The 21,484-nt window shown below is 42.1% G+C and overlaps 1 protein-coding gene across 1 annotated transcript in view; it reads right to left on the bottom strand.

The window, feature by feature from the left end:
• The window catches only part of RUVBL1 (RuvB like AAA ATPase 1), a 55,792-nt gene that overhangs the window by 30,291 nt on the left and 4,017 nt on the right, over positions 1–21,484 (bottom strand). The window contains exons 2-3 of the mRNA XM_019658675.1: positions 20,540–20,626; positions 7,486–7,618 (exon numbers count right to left, since the gene is read on the bottom strand). Coding sequence (XP_019514220.1) covers positions 7,486–7,618; positions 20,540–20,626 — 220 coding nt within the window. The remainder of the gene's footprint in view (positions 1–7,485; positions 7,619–20,539; positions 20,627–21,484) is intronic.

The raw sequence follows: 21,484 nt of genomic DNA on the forward strand, positions 1-21,484 counted from the left end.
AGTCGCCAGCTTCTGGACGGCCGCTCACTGCGGCTGCTGGCCACTCACGCTGGCTGCTGGCTACACACGGTAACCCATGGCAACCCACTGCCACAGGGACTGCAGCCCACGCCGTCGCCGGCGACTCACAGCAGCCCAGCTCCAGGTTGAGCTGTTGTTCAGCATGTTAGCTGTGGAGGGCAGTGCCACTGGCCCTCATATGTGGGATCCGAACCGGGGTCCTCTGGCATCCCAAGCGAGTTCTTAACCATCACACCACTCGGCCGGCCCACAAGGTCTGTTTCTTAATCTGGGTGCTGGTTACATGAGTGTGTTGACTTTACAAAAACTCACAGAGCTTTATACTTATGATTCATACTCTTTTTTGTATGTACATTACTATGCCTCAATAATACATTAAAATGAGAAAAAAAGAAATTGGGTTTTTCTAACACAGCAATTGATAATCGTTAGTAAATATTTTCTTAAAACAGGAAAACAAATATGTATCACTGAACACAGCTTCTCTGAAAACACATCACTCCAACACACACACACACACACACACACACACCCAACACACACAAAAACTCTCTTTCCAATTCCCAAAGAGTCTGAATCAAGAGATACAAGTGACTTTCTCTGAAACCACAGCCATGCCACAGTAAGTTAACAGCTATTAAATCCATTTTCAGAGGATTCTAGAAACATCAACAGAAACCTATTCTAAGTCACTGTGCTTGCCATCAATCCAAAGATGAGGAGGGAAACATCCTTGGGTCATACTAGTTAAGATCTTGTGTACAGAAGGGGCCCCTAAATCGAAGGAAAAGCTGACAGACCACACCAATAGGAATAAATGATAAACCTATGACTGCACGGCCTCTTCACCTGTATAAGCAGCCCTCACAAGCAGTCTATGCCTTGCATGTCACTGGCTTGTCTGATCCTTCACTGGACTAGTGAGGACAACAGGAGGTGCCATCACATTTCAACCTAGCCCTGTGAAACAGCCATTTTACAGAGAGAGGGAAAGTCAACTCCAAGAGGTGAAGCGAAGAGTCCTTTCCTCCCTTGTGGTAGACCCAGGACTGGAGTCCAAGTCTTCAGGATCTGGGACCAGTTTCTTCCCGCCATACCACAGGATTGCAGCTCACTGACAGCCTTTTCTACAATATTTGCTCTGTGTTTTTCCACCTTCCAGTTAACATGTGCCATTGACCTCATCTTTCTCTTTCTGCCAGCCCTTGGGTATGATTTTAGTCTCCATTTAATTTATATTTTGTCCAAAGCAAAAAACAGAAACATAAGGGAAACCCATGGATGAAAAAGATATGACACATAACAACCAATCTATCACAGAGAACCTTATTTGTATCCCAATTCAAACAACACTATAAAAAACACAGTATGACATTTATGAGACAACTGAAAATTTTAACACTAGATATTTGATGATGTTAAGGAGTTTACTGTTAATATTTTATAGGTATGATAATTGTATTGTGGGGGTTTTAAAGTCCTTATTTTTCAGAGATATATACTGAAATATTTATGGATAAAAAATCAGGTCTCCAATTAACTTCAAAATAATCTTGGAGGGAATAATAGAAGCTATAAATCAATCCAGATTAACTATGAGTTGAAGCCTGATGATGAGAACATAGGGGAGGGTCATCATACCAGGTGACTACTTTCTGCACTTTTGAAAATTTCCAAAATAAAAGTGTTTTTAAAAGGAAAAAGAAAAAACAATGAAATACTGCTATATGACCTCCAGAATCACTACAATTAAAAAGACTGAAAACACCAAGAATTGGTGAAGATGTAGAACAACAGGGAGTTTACCTAGCTGGTGGGAGTGTAAACTGGTATAAATACTCTTAAAGTTGAACACATGAATATCCTACGATCCTGCAATTCAATTCCTAGGTATATACCCACTAGGCATAAGTGCACACATGCACCAAGGGACACAGCCAGTAATAGTCACAGCAGCATTGTTCTTAATTGCCAAGCACTGAGAAAACTCCACTGTCTGTCAATAGTGGAAGAGACAACTGAATTGTGGTTTATTCATACAACAGAATATCACAGAACAATGAAAAAGAATTACAGCCACATGCAACAATATGGATGAATTTCATAAATATAACTTTGTAGGGAAGAAGCCAAACACGGGAGTATATAAACTGCAAAATTGCATTTGAGGTTTAAAAACAGGCATAACTACACTATTAAGTTAGAATTAAGACATTAATTTGGGGAAAGAAGAAAGGATGGCAATTGCGGGTGAACACGAAGGGTACTTTGAGGTACTGGCAATATTCTTTTCTTGACTGGGTGCTGGTTTCATGGGTTTTCAATTTATGATAATGCACTGAGCTATAGATTTATGATCCATGCGCTTTTCTGTATGTACGTACAACATTTTCAAGTCACATTAAAAATAAACATTTAAGTAAATAATAATAGTGGGACCTGGTAAAAGAAGAAAATGGGTGGCTTTAGTTTAGGGAACACTGCTCTAAGCCTCAGCTGGAGTCTACAGTCATGGTTCTCACCCTTTAGAATCACCTGACTGGCTTCTACAATGCCTCATGCTTCTGGCCACACGCAGACCATTTATTCCAAATCTCAGGGGTTAGGACCTCGCCATCTTCATTAGTTTAAAGCTCCCCAGCTAATCCCAATGTACAGCCACAGCTGAGAACCACTGATCTAAAGGATAATGAAAAACTCTGTTCTACTCACAATATGGAGACATAAACTACTTCTTCTTTTCTTTTTTTTTTAAAGATTTTTATTGGGGAATTGGGGGATGGGAACAGCGCTGGGGAATTGGGGGGAAGGGGAACAGACAACTTGCTGTCCTTTTGTTCTTCAGTCTAGTTGTGGAGGACATTGCTTCACTGGCCCAAATTGGCACCATCATTGCGCTCTTCCCGGGCGAGGCAGATCACTCACTGGCTTCTGGACGGCGCTGACTGTGGCTGCCGGCCACACACGGTAGCCCATGGCAACCCACTGCCACAGGGGCTGCAGCCTACACCATGGCGGGCGACTCATGGCATCCCAGCTCCAGATTGAACTGTTGTTCAGCATCTTAGCTGTAGAGGGCAGTGTCACTGGCCTTCATATGTGGGATCCGAACTGGGGTCCTCTGGCATCCCAAGCCAGCCATTAACCAACGCGCCACTCAACCGGCCCAGACATAAACTACTTCTGATGGCAGGAAGCCCTGATGTGGTGTAGGTGTCCTCACCATCAAGCCACCTCTGTTCTTATATGGAAATACTCCAACAGCAAAAAGAAACACTGTCAATGGTGTCAATCACTTCCCACTTTTAAATGTGATTATTATCTTATCATTTGGGTAGGCTGACTTCTTTCCCCAGAAACCCAATCAGGACAAAGACTCTCTCAGATATTAAAGTTAAGGAGTTTTTACTCTACCTTTATTCAATCTGATAGCCTACAAATGGAAGTTTTGGAATAGCCCCAAAACAGAGGTTGCATTTCATTTTCACCTTACCAAATTCTTAGTTCCTGGATATCAAGACAAAAATTTTCTAAACAACATGAATGTATCAAAAGAGTGTGACAAACTTGAAAAATTCTATACTTTTTCAATAAACCTTGGTTATTTTTTTAATCAAAACATTTATATCTCAAAGATACATTCCTTCAAGTGGAATGCTTCTCTATATTTACTGTTAGACGTCTGTGACATGAAATTCCTTGAGTGGGGGGAAGAAAAGCATTTCCATCTCTCACTAGTCCCCATATTTGTTTAGAAGTTGCTCTGTGCTGACAAGCAGGCAGGGGATGTGGTTGACAGACAATGAAACAGGCTGTTAGCCAAGAAAGGGGCTGAGCTGGCGCTATCTCTGGCAACGACAACGCAAATGACACAGGTTTCATCTGCTGGCTCAGGTTTCTAAATCCCTGACAGGGACCTTCATCACATCAAGGAAACAGCACAGACTCCTTGCTTTTTATTTGTGGTCAGCTTACTGCTTTCTCCCCACCGGCTCTGCCAACTTCACAGGAATTCAAAGGCCGGGGAAGATGGGCAGGGCTCCTTTTTAAAGATTGTCAATGGCCTGCCTTTTTACTCTGTGGCAGGATCAAGAAACGTCTCTTCATCTGGCTGCCATCAAAAGAAGTACACAGCCCCACCCCCACCCCCAAATAGCAAATCACAAAACTGATGACCAGGAAATTTATATCTATTTTTTCAAATTTTAAAGCATTTAAGTTACCTTTAAGCAACCTAATCACATGCATTCATGTAAAGGTCAGTTTTGTCAGATTTTATCAATGTCAGACAAGTATTTTTTAAATGAATAAAAATGCATTTTAAAAGTACTCAGATATTTTAACCAGTTGTAACATCTTTCTGTTTATCTCGTTAATTAATTAGTTAAATAAAATCCATGGCGCATGTTCATTATACTTTTAAAAAGTATGGTTTGGGTGTCCTCACCATCAAGCCACCTCTGTTCTAATATGGAAAAACCCCAATGGCAAAAAGGTTTGAAACCCTGAAGAGGGTCCTATGAGCCATTTCCACTGTTTTTCCAGATAACGATGTAAAGTCCAACAACAGCAATTCATGTCAATAACACAGGCTGAACCTTACCAATATGAATGTTGTTAAAGAAGCAAGACACGACACCTAGAGTAGGTTCCATTTAGATAAAGTTTAAAAGGGCAATGTTCAGCCACATTGCCTAGGGATACACAGAAGGATGTACAGGGTTATGATGACGACAGAAGCCACTGTCACACAACTCTCGCACTCTATGGGGTACACATTGGAGAGGGGCTGTGACCACGGAGAACTTGAGTGACATCTGCAGGGCTGGCTGTGCTCTGTACTTTGAGTTAACTGGTGACTACACAAGCATTTACTTCATAATTAATTGTTAAATTATAGGTATATAAAAGTATAAATTTATATACTTTTCTATATGTATATTTCAGTTTAAAATAGGCATCAAAAATCCAATTTCCAGTAAAATATTTTTATAGTTAAAAAAAAGTCCATATTCAAAGTAACACAAAACAGCCTATAGACACACTTCACAGTGTCTGTGGTTTAGAACAAGAGTCCCAAACCCCAGAGCTTACCAGAACCTGGCAGGGAACATCAAGAAGCAGAGCAAGTCTCACAGAGACTAAAGCAAGCTGGAGTGCCAGCCCACTCTAAAAAGGAGAGCACCCACTTACTGGTAGCTTCGACCAACCACTGCTGAGTGGGATGAAAGCTGCTTTCAAGAAGCCGGAACGAAGGGTTTTACATGACATCTCCCAAGCTCTAAATACTGGCAACTATGTAATTCAAATTTTATTTTTAAAAGCACTGTAAATCAAACAAAATATGTCAATTGCCAGACATGGACCAAGGGCTATCTTATTTTAGCTAAAGGCTTCTGTTTTTTTCCTGCTTTAAAATCCACCTCCTTATCTAATTCATAAAAACTGCACTGAGCACCCACTATGTGCCAGCAACTGGGGTAACAAAGATAAACACTGCCCACTATATATCCACAGTAGACATTTAATGAACACCCAATTTGCTCCTTCCCATCTACCAAAATGACAAAACCTGGGAGAAGAGGCTGACATCATCACCTTCTCTCTCTCTTTCTTTCAGCTCCTACATCTAATTCTTCAGGAAATCCTGTCAGCTCTCTCATCCAACTATATCCAGAATCCAAACACTTAACCACTTGCCACCACCACCCTGGTCAAAGCCACCACCACCTCTTGCTCAGACTCATCATGATCTCTCTGCTTGTACCCTCGCTCTTACTGTCCCCTCTCCATACTCCAGCAAGAGAAACTCTTACAAAACCAAAGCCATTCTCCAATTACTTCTCCTTTCACTCAGCAAAAAAGCCAAAGCCCTAAACCATGGCCTAAAGGCCCTATAGGATCTTATTCCTAAATTAGACTTTCGCTGCTGTGAGGCAAGGATCCTGGGATAGACAAATCTATTCTTTCTTAAACTTTCATAATTACCTTGAAGTTTAGTAAACTTCCTTCTTCAGAATACTTGCCTTGTTTTGACAACCAAAGGGACTGAAGAATGGTACAGGCACTCTGACAAGTGTTCATAACCCATGACTCAGCAGCTATATTGTAGTGATAGAATCCTACATGTGCAAACACACATTAAATATTTCTTAACAGTTGGGCCAGCCGGGTGGCTCAGTTGGTTAGAGCATGAGCTCTGAGCAACAGGGTTCCGGTTCAATTCCCACATGGGCCAGTGAGCTGCGCCCGAGTTGCGCTGCCAATGGGTGGCTGATCAGCTGGTGAGGGCACATGCTCTTAACATCAAGGTTGTCGGTTCAACTCCCGCACGGGATGGTGGGCTGCACCCTCCACCACCACCCCTACCCCCCCAGCAATTAGACTGAAAGCAGTGACTGGACTTGGAGCTGAGCTTGCACCCTGCACAACTAAGACTGCAGGACAACAACTTGACTTGGAACTTGACCTGGAAAAACACAATGTTCCCCCTTCCCCAATTCCCCAACACTGTTCCCTTCCCCAATTCCCCAATAAAATCTTTAAAAAAAGAATTTCTTAACAGCTTAAAAGAAATCAGCTATTTCTACAAGTAGGTGTAAGGGAAGCTGAGATTTTTCCCAGAGCTCGGCCAGCAGAAATGGGGTCAGGGAACTAACCCACAGTACTAGCTGGGAGAGAGGCCATTTTCTCCTCACAGCAGATCTTAAGAGCATGGGTTCTAGAATCAGACAGATTAGGTTCAAACTAGGGCTCTGCTACTAGTTGGGTCACTGTAGGCAAGTTATTGAACTTACTGAGACTTTTATAAGATGCTATTGTAAATGAAGACTGAGAGCTTCCTCTTGGGGGAGGGAAAGGCTGTAGTCAATGCAGGGGCCTGGCACATAAGAAAAACTCAATATGGTAGCTCCACACCTTATGAAGCTAGCACCACCAGCCTCAAAGCTCGGCCAGTGACCAAATATTGGGTTGTGGGGAAAGTCATGACATATTTTTTCTGTTTTTCGTTGCAAAAATGCATCATGACTTTTCTGATAACCCAATAGTATCCTCATTTTCTGAGAGACCACAGTTTTGGCTCAACATCCAGGACCAGGGGCACTCTGGCAGCATGACACATAATGCTTTTGGCTTTAGTGCAAAATATTTTCAGTAGACAGTCATCTCTAAAAGCATAATGAGACTGCCAGGAAAATCTGACTTGTTTTTAAAAAATCACTTTATAGACACATCTATTTTTTCAGGTGAAGAACCCTAGCCTCATAGCTGGGGCCCATATTTGCTAATTGCTGAAGTACTTCAATTAAAAAAGCTAGGTTTTTCTTTTGTTTGCAAAGATAACACTAATGGTGCAAAAAAAAAAGAACAGTGCAACAAATACAAGTTATCAAGGCATTTTCACAACCACAAGAATGCACCGCGCAAGCGAGAGCTTCCCCCTCCCACAAATGTGATACTCACCAATGGCCCTGCGGAAATTCTCCATCAGCACTTCTGTCTTCTTGATCTCCGTAGAATAAACTTCACTCCCCACCATGGGGCAGAAAGGCACCTTACTACCCAGCTCCTGAGCAATAGCCAGAGCTAGAGCTGTCTACAGAAAACAATGGAAATATACTTTTTTTTACATTCTTGAAAATATGATCATTCAGAAACATATGCTATAAAACAATTATTAACCAGGAAAAACAGAAAATCTAGTCCTTCTAGTTTTAATATCATTTGGCATGTTTCACACAATAAATGTTTGATGACTTGTCAATTATAATCTAACTGGCATTTTTAATCATCCCTGTAATTACAACAATTATCATTCATTGAAACCTAGTGCAGGCCCAACTCTAAGTGCTTCACATGACCCTCCCACACACCCTACGAATTAGATGCTATAACTGTCCCCACTTTACAAATGAGGAAACTAAACACAGAGAGATTAAATAACACATCCTAGGTTCCATAATATAGAAAATGGCAGAGTGGGGACTTAAACTCTGGCAACAGGGTTACAGAGATCATGTTTCCATCATAATTAGTATAGTCTTCCAAAACTGTTCCCTTAATAGCAAAAGAGGGTCCTGACCTAATCACTAAGAACCCCACTACTGGGTCTTTGAGATACTACTTTTAGTTTTCACAGATACAGGAAGACACCAATCTACAACCCATCAGAAATCAATAATCAAGGAATGAATTGCATGATGTTCACTTTATATCAAGTGGCCCACAAATAATGAAGAATACATGAGAAGGATTCTGAAGCTATGAGCTGGTCTTAAATTACACTTAAACAAGCCCCAATAAAACTACAAGTTGATTTTTGGTAAGACAACCACAGCTGGTAGATGCTAAACAGAAGCTGACTTAACAGATATATGATCAAATATCAAGTACGTAAAGCTAGTCCTTTAAAGCTGGTAGAGGACTGGGAAATGTCATGACCTTTTAATGCCATTTTCATCTTTCCTCAGCTTTGAAATAAGAGCCTGAATAAGATCAGTTCACAAGGTATACGGGCAAAGGAAGAAAATAAGCTTGCTACTGAAGGACAACAAAGTGGTTCCCTGAGACAGTGCTTTAAAATTGGCCCAGTAAAGGTTCTGCTTATATTTTCTTTTCAATGCCCTTTTGGTGATAGTTTTGAGACAGAATCCCCTGCAGAGTCAGCATATAGAGTAGCACAAAAACCACTGGTCCAAGGGGCAGAAACTGGGTTTTAGTCCTGGATACGCCACTAATTTTCAGTGTGACCCTATGCACAGGGTGAATCTCTGGTGCCCGAATTCCTCATCTGCCAAAAGAAAGTCCTGGGTTCGATCATAGGTAGCAAACTGGTTCTGTTTTGCCCGGCACAGTCACATGTGTGGGGGTTTTTTTAAAGATTTTATTGGGGGAATTGGGGAGGGGAACAGTGTTCGGGAACTGGGGAAGGGGAACAGCCAAGTTGTTGTCCTTCAATCTTAGTTGTATAGGGCGCAGCTAGCTCAGCTCCTAATCCAGTCGCCATCCAGCCGCTGATCAACAGCTCATGGCCACTCAGCTCAAGGTGCTGTGTTCAATCTTAGTTGCAGGTGGGCATAGCCCGCAGGAGTCGAACCAGAAACCTTGTTGCTAAGAGCACATGCTCTAACCACTGAGCAATCCGGCCACCCATCGGCAGCCCAGGGCAACTCAGTTCAAGGTGCTCTGTTCAATCTTAGATGCAGGTGGGCGTATCCCACCATTTCATGTGGGAGTCAAACCGGCAACCTTGTTGTTAGAAGCACGTGCTCTCACCAGCTGAACCACCGTGCCACCTGTTGGCAGCTCAGCACCAGCTCAGCAGCGGCTCAGCTCGGGTGCAGCTCACTGGCCCATGTGGGAATCAAACTGGTAACACTGTTGCTCAGAGCTCTCGCTTTTAACCAACTGAGCCACTCTACAGCCCTGCATGTGTGTTTTTAAACACAATTTGTTGCTCCCTTTTTTTTCCTTCTCACTTTATTATTTATTTTTATTTTTACTTTTTAAAATTTCTTATTAGTTTCAGATGTACAAAGCAATGTAATAGTTAGACATTTAAACCCCTCATAAAGTGATAACCCACTCCCCAAGCTACTACCCCTCTGACAACTTACATAGCTGTTACAATACCATTGACTATTTTCCCTTGTTGTAGTCTACATCCCATGACTATATATACCTATATATTTAGTTATAGTTCTAAATTATTCTAATCAACATTATTCTATTTCAGCTTTAGGTGTCTAGCGCATTGGACACAGTCTATGAAGTGATCCCACTGATAAGTCCAGTGACCATCTGGCACCTTACATGATCTTTACAACATTATTCATTATATTCTCCATACTGTATTAACTACCAATTTGTAATTCTTAATACCTTCACCTTTTTCACTTTGCCCCCAACCCCATTCCTTTCTATCACCCTGATAGATCTAATACCTATCTGGCACCACACTTAATGTTATTGACTATATTCCTTATGCTATTCCCTACATTCCCATGACTACTGTGTAACAACCAATTTGTACTTCTTAATTCCTTCCCCTTTCACCCATCCTTAACCCCATTCCTATCTTAAAGAAGTCCCTCTAAGATTCCTTGTAATACTGGTTTGGTGGTGATGAACTCCTTCAGCTTTTTCTTATCTGGGAAGCTCCTTATCTGTCCTTCAATTCTAAATGACAGCTTTGCTGGGTAGAGTAAACTTGGTTGTATGTCATTGCTTTTCATCACTTTGAGTATTTCATACCAGTCCCTTCTGGCTTGCAAAGTTTCGTGGGAGCTCCCTTGTAGGTAACTAACTGCTTTTCTTTTGCTGATTTTATTATTCTCTTTTTGTCTTTAACCTTTGCTATTTTAATTATAATGTGTCTTGGTGTGGGCCTGTTTGGGTTCATTGTGTTTGTGACTCTCTGCGCTCTCTGGGCTTGTATGTTTATTTCCTTCACCAGGTTAGGGAAGTTTTCAGTCATTATTTCTTCAAATAAGTTTTCAATTCCTTGCTCTCTCTCTCTTCTTCTGGTACCCCTATAATGCAAATGTTGGTATGCTTGATATTGTCCCAGAGGCCCCTTAAACTCTCCACAATTTTTTGTATTCTTTTTTGTTTTTGCTATCCTGGTTGGGTGTTTTCTGCTACCTTATCTTCTACATCGCTGGCTGGATTCTCTGCTTCATCTAACCTACTGTTGATTCCCTGTAATATATTCTTCATTTCCATTATTGTATCCTTTATTTCTGACTGGTTCTTTTTCATGGTTTCCATCTCCATTTTTATGCTTCCTATCTCTCTTTGAAGTTCTCCTTGATATCATTGAGATTTCTTATAACCAGTGTTTGGAACTCTGCGCCTGACAGATTACTTATCTCCATTTCACTTAGTTATTTTTCTGGAGCTTTGTTCTGTTCTTTTATTTGGGACATATTTGTCTCCCCATTTTGGCTGCCTCCCTGTGTTTGTTTCTATGTATTAGGTAGGGCTGCTATGTCTTCTGGTCTTAGTAGAGTGGCCTTATGTAGTAGGTGTGCTGTGGGGTTCAGTGGCACAGTCTTTCTGGTCCCCTGAGTCATGCACTCCAGGTGTGTCCCTTGTGTGGGTTGTGTGTGCCTTCCTCTTATAGTTGAGCTTTGGTTGGTAATTGTACATCAATGGGAGGGGTTGATCCTTGGGCTCACTAGTTGTGAGGACTGGCCTTGACTATAGTGGAAGAGTTGTTGTGCAGGTGCAGATCCTACAGAGCAGAATCTGCCTCAGCCGGGCTCTGGTGTCTGCCTGATCCGCACCTTGGGTGCGTTGTACTTGGAGGTGGCTGAGTAATGCTCCAGCTCATTTTGAAGCTGGCCACTGGGGACCACCTTGGAGGGGATCTGCTGTAGGTCAACTTCAGCCACAGCCCATGCCCTACCCGGGGCCACCCAGCGGGAGCCACAAAGAAATCTGCAGATGGCTGCTGCCTGTGCTGTGCTTGGAAGTGCCTTGAGAGGCCAAGCTGCAAACCAAGGCCGGCTGCCACTAGTGCTGCGCCTAGTGCTGCGCAGCCAGAGGTACAGGACACGCTCAAGCCAGATGCTGCTTGTCTGGGTTCTGTGAACCTTTGAGCAACCCTAGGAAAGTCTGCAGCTCGAGCCAAGGCAGGTGTTCTGCACGAAATGCCACAGGAAGCGGTCTGGGTATCCCAAAAGTTGGGCAGGGCTGGGTCTTGAATCGCCAGGACGCTGCAAACCAACATCAGAGACTCAGATATGGCAGCCGCCCGCATCCACAAGTGGGGAAGGGGAATGGCTCAGCAAAGAAACAATGGAATCTACCAGCTCCCCCATCCAGGAGAAAGCCACCTCTCCAGCCCCTCTCAAGCCAGACAACTCAGTTCACCCCCCCTCCATGTCCCTGCTGCCCTTCCAGCTGCTGCCCCAGTGCTGGAGCTCAGCTGGATTCCATTGATGGGTGAGTCCACACGCAGTCTCTTTAAGAGGAGTGCCTGGGAGTGCAACCACACTCAGTCTCACTCAGTCACAATCTCCGCTGGTTTTCATAATCAGAAATTATGGGGACTTCTCTCCCCGGAACTGGAACCCTGCGCTGGGGTGGGGCTGGAACCTCTCGCTCCTCTGAGGGGGCCAAGGGGGGAACCTCCACAGCCGAAATATCCCTCCCCATCTTTAATGGTCACACGTGAATGTGGGATCAGCCTGTTCCGCGCATCTCCGCTCTTTCTACCATTCTGTAGGTGGCTTCTTCTGTGCATCCTTAGTTGAAAGGCTTCAGTTCAGCTTCATTTCAAGCGATTCTTGATAATGGCTGTTTTGTTAGTTGTATAATAATTCTGATGTGGTTATGAGAGAAGGTAAGCACAGTGTTTACCTACTGCACCATCTTGGTTGTCCTCTGTTGCTCACTTTTGAATGTTAGCAACTTTCACATAAAAATCCAGCTATTTACAGGCATATCTCAGAGATATTGTGGGTTCTGTTCCAGACTGCCAGAGCAGCTGCCTACAGCCCACCACAGCTACACCGCTCCCTGGAGCTTGCACCCAAGTGCTCCACTCATGCCCACTGCCTGTCTGAGTAGGCATCTGAGATTGTGATCTTGAGAATGACACCTCTAAAACTGTTACTTTCTAGTATTCTAAGTGAAGGAAAATCTCTGAAGCATGGCGGGGCACAGTTGAGAGGAGTGGTACTCTAACACCAGGCCTCCCATTGAAAGTCACAGACTAAGCCACATCCACCTTCTATCTAAACCCTTAAACCTTAACAGTCACTCCTCTTTCTCATCCAGGTATCTCTATTGGCCCAACTCCCTACCCTCAGTCGCAAACTTCAAAGACAGTGAATGTATCTGATTCTATGGCATCCCCCATCTCTACTTAATACAAAAGAGATGATCAATTAAAATGTGATAAATACTCGATTAAGAAATGCTTCAAGTGTGTCTAATTTCCTCCATTCAATGGCAGGTATATGATGTCTCACGCAAGTGACCAAGCACCTACTATATATACTGCTAAGTCACCTGCATGAGAGATCTCATTGAATCCTCCCAACTAGCCTATGAACTTGATAGTCTGTTGGTATTTTAGAGATTTAGAAACTGAAACTCAGAGGTTACCAACTCACCCAAGATCACACAGTTATCAAGCAGCAGACCCAATGCAAGCCCCAATCTCCATGACATTATTTATTTGTGCCCAGCCCACCCCCATGCAAGTGGCACACAAAAAAGAGGTGGTTGCCAAAAGAAGACTGAAGAAATCTACTTTATTTTCACTCTCATCTGAACATCTCCTTTTTCTAAAACCCAAACACATAGGCCTGTTATTAGAGGTGTGAGGTCCTCAAGAATGGAACATGCACATGAACTATGTATTTGCATCTCTAAATAAGCACCATATTCCTGCCTGTCACTAGTAAAGTTGCTTAAACTCCGGGGCCCATCAGCATACTATAAAGCGGTAGAGTTACCACATGCCTTCATACACATCAAAAGGGATTGGACAAATCTGTAAGTGCTGAGAATTTCTCATGTTTCCTGGAGAAAAATGGTACAACACTACAAAAGAAATGAAGGACATATGCTGCCAGTATGGCACACTAGAGCCATTGAAAATCCTTCCTGTTACAAAACACCTAAAAACAGACAAACAAACAAAAATAAACCCAGAGTAGTAAACCTCCATTGCCTTGAAAGTTCAGCGGGTGTTGGACAGATACCAGAAACCCAGCAAGGTATAGCATTAAGGCAGAAACTCCTGAATAAAAAGGACCCTTGAAGTGTCCCACATTAGAAAAGGTGGGCCATACAAAAAATCTCCTTGAGGTACAAGGTATAAACTTGTCAGTCTTGCCTTGGCTCTGGGTGAGGAAAACAAATCTCCCTAGCATGCTTTCAAACAGATTTAGGATTGGTCTTTACACTACATGATGGCCAGAAGACCCAAGCCACAAAATTCATATCAAGTGCCCTGGGTTGGTAGCAAAGCAGGGCCCCTCACAAGTCCTCTTACGAAGTACTCAGTCCAAAGTTTAGAGAAGCCTCACAGATTTGATCAAACACGATTTCACAAGCAGATAGAAGAAGGAGGAGGGGGGAGGGGAGAAAGGGAAGGAGGGGAGGAGAGGAGATAGTAAGTAAATGCTGTGCTTACCTCCTCACATGACCACATCAAAATTACAAGTAAATTACAGAATAACCACCATTGAGAGCCACCTGAAATCTAGCTGAATCAAAGCCCTACAACTAAGGACATACAGAAGAAGTCACCTCAAGACTGGTAGGAGAGGCAGAGATCCAGAATGGGCTGGTTCCACACCTGTGGGTGGCCATTAAAAATGAGAGGCATATCTCAGCTGCAGAGGCACCCCCAAGAGGAGCAAGATGTCCCAGCCCCACACCAGGCTCCCCAGCCCAGGGTTTCAGTGTCAGGGAGAGAAGTCACCATAACTTCTGGCTGTGAAAACCAGCAGATTGTGGCTCAGTGAGATGAGAGTGGTTGCAGTCCCAGGCACTCCCCTTAAAGGGCCCACACATGGACTCACTCACTGATAGACTTACTTGCTCTGAGCACCAGTGCTGAGTCAGCAGCCCGAAAGGCACCAGGGACATATGGGGCAGAAAACGGAATTGTCTAGCTTTAGGGCAAGGGCTAGACGGGCAGCTTTCTCCTAAATGGATAAGCTGGAGGAAACCATTTTTAATTTGTTGAGCCCTCCCCACTACAAGTGTGCAGACACAGGCAGCTGCTGTATCTGACTGAGTCTCCATCAACCTGGCTAACATTCTTTGTTCACCCTGCCCTGGTGATTCGCTGACACCCCACCCCACCCAACCTTCAGGCCCACCCAAGGCGCTTCCAGTGGCTTTTCCATACAAACAGACTATCTTGGCTCATGCTGCAGACTTGCCTAAAATCTCTGAAAGGGTCACAAAACCCAAACATGCAGCATCTGGCTTTAGTATGTCCCATACCTCTGGCTGAGCAGCCCTAAGCATGGCACTAGCGACAGTCAGCCTCCATTCACAACTTGGCCTTTCAAGGAACCTCCAAGCAAAGCACAAGTGGCAGCCATCTGTGGATTGCTTTGTGGCTAATGCCAGGTGACCCTGGATAGGGCACAGGCTACAACTGAACTTGGTCTGCAGCAGGTCCCCTCCCAGAGGCCCTGGGGCTTGCATATCCGATGGCCACCTTCAGACCTAGCCAGAGCATCACAGGCTGTCTCCAAGGACACACCCAAAGGGCAGACTGGGCAGGCACTAGAGCCCTGCTAAAGCAAATGCTACTCTGTAGGATCAGCCCATGCAATTTAGAATGTACAGTAGCAGAAAACACCCAATCAGAACAGCAAAAAAAAAAAAAAAATCCAAAAAAATAAGTACAGTTTAAGGGGCCTCGAGGACAACATCTAGTGTGCCAACATTCTTATCACAAGGGTATCAGAAGGAAGAGAGAGAGAGCAAGGAAATGAAAACCTATTTGAGGAAATAATGACAGACAACTTCCCTAACCTGGCGAAGGAAATAGACATTCAAACCCAGGAAACGCAGAGTCCCAAACAAAATGAAGCCAAAGAGGCCCACATCAAGACACATCATAATTAAAATGCCAAAGGTTAAAGACAAAGAAAGAAACTTAAGGGCTCCGGTTCGGATCCCACATATGAGAGCCAGTGACACTGCCCTCTACAGCTAAGATGCTGAACAACAGCTCAATCTGGAGCTGGGCTGCCCTGAGTTGCTGGCGATGGCTAGGCTGCAGCCCCTGCTGCAGTGGGTTGCCATGGCTACCATGTGTAGCCAGCAGCCGCAGCGAGTGGCCGTCCAGAAGCCGGCGACTGATCTGCCTCGTGCGGGAAGAGCACAATGATGGTGCCAACTTGGGCCAGTGAAGCAACGTCCTCCACAACTAGACTGAAGAACAACAACAAAAAAATGACAGGGGAACTTGTCTGTTCCCCTTCCCCCAATTCCCCAGCACTGTTCCCATCCCCCAATTCCTCAATAAAAAAAAAATCTTAAAAAAAAACAAACTTAAAAGCAGCAAGAGAAAAGCAGTTAGTTATCTACAAGGGGACTCCCATGAGGCTGTCAGCTTTTCTCTCAACTGAAATTTTGCAGGTCAGAAGGGATGATTAGCACGAAATATTCAAAGTAATGAAAAGAAAGGACCTACAGCCAAGACTGTGGTTATACCCAGTAATACTATCATTCAGAATCAAAGAACAGATAAGGAGCTTCGCAGACAAGAAAAAGCTAAAGGAGTTCATCACCACCAAACCAAAAGTATAAGGAATCTTAGAGGGACTTTTTTAATATGAAAAAAATAATAAATTAAAAATATATATATTGGGTTGTCGGAAAAGTCATGATGCATTTTTGCAACGAAAAACAGAAAATATACGACATGACTTTTCTGACAACCCAATATATATAAAATATCAATAATAAAATGGCAATAACTATTAATACATATCAACAATTACTTTCAATGTAAATGGATTCAATGCTCCAGTCAAAAGGTAGGGTGGCTGAATGGATAAGAAAACAAGACCCTTACATATGCTGCCTACAAGAGACTCACTTTACAGTGAAAGAAACACACAGACTGAAAGTAAAGGGATAGGAAAAAGATATTTCATGAAAAAGGGAACAAACAAAATAGCTGAGGTAGCAATACTAATACCAGACAAAATAGACTTTAAAACAAAGACTATAACAAGAGACAAAGTAGGACCCAGTAATCCCACTTCTGGGTATTCATCCGAAGGAACCCAAAACACTACTTCGAGGGGACGTGTGTTTATATCCATATGTTCACTGCAGCATTGTTTACAATGGCCAAGATGTGGAGGCAGCCTGGGTATCTGCTGATGGATGAATGGTTAAAGAGGAGGTGATACATATACACAATGGAATATTTCTTGGCCATGGAAAGGAATGGGTTCTTACAGAGGCATGGATGGACCTGGAGAGTATTGTGCTAAGTGGAATATGTGAGACAGAGGAAGACAGATGCAATGTGATTTTGCTTATATGTGGAATCTAAAGAACAAAAGAAATAAACAAATGAAACAGAAACAAACTCATAAATAGAGACCATTTTGATGGTTGCCAGATGGAAGGGGGGTTGGGGAGTGGGTGAGAAAGGGGAGGGGATTAAGAATACAAATTGAAAAAAAAAAAGAATACAAATTGATTGTTGCAAAATAGTCATGGGGATGTAGGGTATAGCATAAGGAATATAGTCAATAATATTGTAATAACTATGTATGGTGTCAGATGGGTACGAGAGGTATTGGGGTAACAGATGGGAGGGGGTTGGGGGGCAGGGTGAAAAGGTGGAAGGCATTACGAAGTACAAATTGGTAGTTACAAAATAGTCATGGAGATGTAAAGGAAAGCATAGGGAATATAGTCAATAATATGGTAATAATTATGTATAATGCCAGGTGGGTACTAGGCTAGTCAGGGGGGTCACTTATTAAATTATATAAATGTCTAACCATATGATATACACCTGAAATTAATATAAAATAATACTGAATGTCAACTGTAATTGAAAAACTAAAAATTAGGGGGGAAAAGGTGAAGGGGAATAAGAGGTTCAAATTTCCAGGTATAAAACAAGTAAGTCATGGGGATGTAACGTACAGCATAGGGAATATAGTCAATAATACAGCGATAGTGTGGTACAGTATAAGAAGGTTGCTAGACTTATCATGGTGATCACTTCTTTAGCTAGATAAATGTTGAATAATTACAGTGTATACCTAAAACTAATATTGTATGTTAGCTATATTTTAATAAAATTTTTTTTTAAATAATCATTTTGCAACCACCAATGAGATAACTGATAAGCAGTGAGTGTCAATGAATGCTACACCCACAGGTAAAAAGGATATTCGCAACATCTCAACATGTCAGTTCACAGATTACTTATTGATTACAAAGAGAACCAGTATCTTCACAGCAGAACCTGGCATCAGCCTCCTGCTGTGAAGCAATGGAAGGATACAACATTACCTGTGCAGTGTAGTGCCAAAGTGTTTAACATTTCATACAAAAACAGACAATCATTATAGGACAGTTGTAGGTCATTCTACAAAACAACTGTCCTGAACTCTTCAAAAATATCAATGCCTAAAGGAAAACAAAATTTTAAAAAATGGTGGGTAGGGTAACTGTTCTAGATAAAGAGAGACTTAAGAGACATAACAATGAATGCAATATGTGATCCTTAATTATATTCTGAATTTAAAAGTATAAAAAAAATGAAACAGCCAAAAACTAGAACAACTTGGAGAACCTTTAATATAAATTAGACATCTACTAATACTATTAGCAACATTAAATCTCTTGGGTGTGATGATAATATACTGGTAATGTAAGAAAACATCCTTGCACTTACTTTTAAATGGCTCAGAAATAAAATAGAAAAAAAAGGAAACATCACAAAATATTTACAATTATTCATCTATGTGTAGGGTATAGAGAGGGTCATCATATTATTCTTTCAACTCTTTTGTAGGTTTCAATTAAATGAAAAGAAAACAAGTTCAATGGATTGGATTAAGCAGCAGCTTAGTCATAGCTTACAAAACAATCAGACTGGAACAGAGGTCTAAAGAAATCATCTGGAATGCAGCAAAGTAAAAAAGATGGAAAATATGAAAAAAAAGTTGAAAAGACAAAGAAGACAAAATGAGAAGCTCTAGCCCAAGGTGTCCTAATCTTGGCACTATTGACATTTTGGGATGGATAATTCCTTGTAGAGACTACCCTGTGCACACTGTAGGATGTTTAGCAGCACCTGTGGCCTCCACCCATGAGATGCCTGTAGCATTCCTCGCCCAACCAAGTTGTGACAACCAAAAACGTCTCTTAGACATTGCCAAATGTCCCTCAGGGAAGCAAAATTGCCCTAGGTTGAGAACCTTTGCAGTCAAACTTAACATCTAACTGAATTTCCAGAAGGAGAGGATGTAGGGAATAGGGAAAGGCAATATCTGAAAAAAATAAAGGCCAACAACTTCCCAGAACTCATTAGAGACATAATATTCAGATTCAGAAAACACAATCAATATCAAGATTGATAAATAAAAATAACTTCACTCTTTGACATAGCATACTGAAATACCAAAACCAAAAATATCTCAAAAACAACCAGCAGAAAAACCAAAATCCTCAAAATTAGACTTCTCAGAAGCAAACACAGAAACCAACAGGGCGCAGGTATCATTGAGAGAAATAGTAATAAGAGAAAATAAGCCGTCAACTAAACTATCTTTCAAAACAAGGGCAACATAATAATTACAAACCTGACTTTGTCACCAACAAACTTCTAGAAAGAACTTCTAAATGATGCACTTTAGGAAGAAGAAAAATGGAGGGTAAGTCAGAGTCTAAGATGTAAGAAGGAATAGTATATAAATAAATGGTAAATACATTGCACAAGCTAATGTTGCCTGCAGAGGTAATGAAAGCTCACCTTTATATGGCATGTCAAAGTTTAAAAAATTTGTTAAGAAACATGGCACTTCTTCCTCTGTTTTAAGACACCAGTATAATTAAAAGTTGGACTTCCTGAAAATAGGCAGGGGACGTGCTACTAATTCAGAAAGGCTAAGAAACCTGCCTTGGGTCTCATGGCAAGTCAGCACCAGAGCTGGAATTTAAAGCTTATTTCTTTACAAACAGAGTCTCGAGCTCCTGCTCTCCTGTACCAAGTTGGCCCTTTTGAAGAACAAGCAGGGCTCCCACTGGGGACTCTGGAGCGTTTCAAGTATCTAGGCAGTCCGCTCATGGATCCAAACAAGCCATACTGCCTCCCTCTACCTGGAAGGCCCTTTTCTTTCTTGCACAGTCAAATCCTCTCCCCACTTTGCAGGGCAAATGTCAAGACAACCCTTCCAGCTTTACTAGCCCTCAGTGCTGCCTCCTGCTCTACTTCCAGCTGCATTTAAGATCAGTCAATATTTCACAGCTTAGTGTTCAACTGAAGCATTTCGTCCTGTCATGGTTTCCTCTCTCTGCCCTATAAGCCCCTTGAAGATAAAAATCATGTCTCTAATTCCTTTCTTCTTTCTTTTTTTCCTCATCTCTCACACAGCCAGAATAGTGCTGGGTAAAGCTAGCGTTCAGAAAAATGCTTGCTGACTATTTTTTCACCCTCGATTAAGATGTCACTCTGAAGATTTTATGAAGCCCTAGGCCAACAGAAATGTATTTCCAAAGCAAAGGAGACTTGAAAGAGATACAGGACAAATTCTAGAGACAATGAGACCCTCTGAGGACTTCATTTTCTCTTCTCTGGAGGTCAGCCAGGATAATCTGAATTTTAGAAGCATGGATTTTAGATACTCAATTGTATTACTGCACATTAGTTTTAAAAACATACATATAACCAATTTAGCTAAACAAAGACTAGTTAAGCCACAAATTCAATTTGGCTTAGAAATTAAACATTAAGAGCATTCTCTTAAGTAGATTAAAAGAAATGAGAGAAAATGAGTACCTTGCCAGTTCCAGGAGGTCCTGCCAACAAGACAGCTCTTCCAGCCATTTTCTTGCTTCTGATTAATTCTACTATCACTCCACATGCCTAGACACCAAAGTGGAAATAACAAATCAGTATTAAAATGTTTCACAGGGGGAAAAAGTCCAGTCTCTGGTCCAAACAATTCACATACTCATTCAACTAACACTGAGTGCCAATACACTGCAGGCACTGTTCTAGGTGCTGGAGGCAGTGGAGGGTAAGGCAGAAAAGCCTTGTGTTCATGGAGCTCCTGTTCCAGTGGAGGAAACAGACAATCACAAAGACATTGTACAAGACCTACCATGAAGAATAAAGGATAATGACAGAGCGAGTGGCTGGGCAGAGGTTACACTAGAGTGATCTGGGAAGGCCTGTCTGATGACATTACATTTGATACGAGGTGTGATCACAAAATACGATGAATGCTTAAATAAAAAATTATTACAGTAAAAGACATATCGCTATTAACACCCCCCCCCCAAACATTCCCCCTCACTTCAAACACACTTATCCCATCATTCTTGCCACTTTCTGAAGCAGTTCTGGATGTCCTCTTTCATGAGTGTCTTCAGTTGCACTGTCATGGCTGCCTCAATGTCCTGAATCGATTCAAAATGTTTACCTTTCATGGTCATTTTGACTGGGGAAGAGCCATAAGTCACACAATGCCAGATCTGGTGAATAAGGTGGATGAGGACACACCGTAATTTATTTATTTGACAGAAACTGCTGTACCAGAAGTGATGCATGACACTGGGTGTTGTCATGATGGACAATGAAGTACAGACACTCACAAAAGAGGACTTCCAGGACTGCTTCAGAAAGTGGCAAGAACGATGGGAAAAGTCTGCTCAAAATGAGGGAGAGTATTTTGAGGGGGATTAATGGCAATGTGCCTTTTACTGTAACAAATTTTTTTTT

Source organism: Hipposideros armiger, unplaced genomic scaffold (genome assembly GCF_001890085.2).
Source record: "Hipposideros armiger isolate ML-2016 unplaced genomic scaffold, ASM189008v1 scaffold_286, whole genome shotgun sequence".
NCBI lineage: Eukaryota > Metazoa > Chordata > Mammalia > Chiroptera > Hipposideridae > Hipposideros > Hipposideros armiger.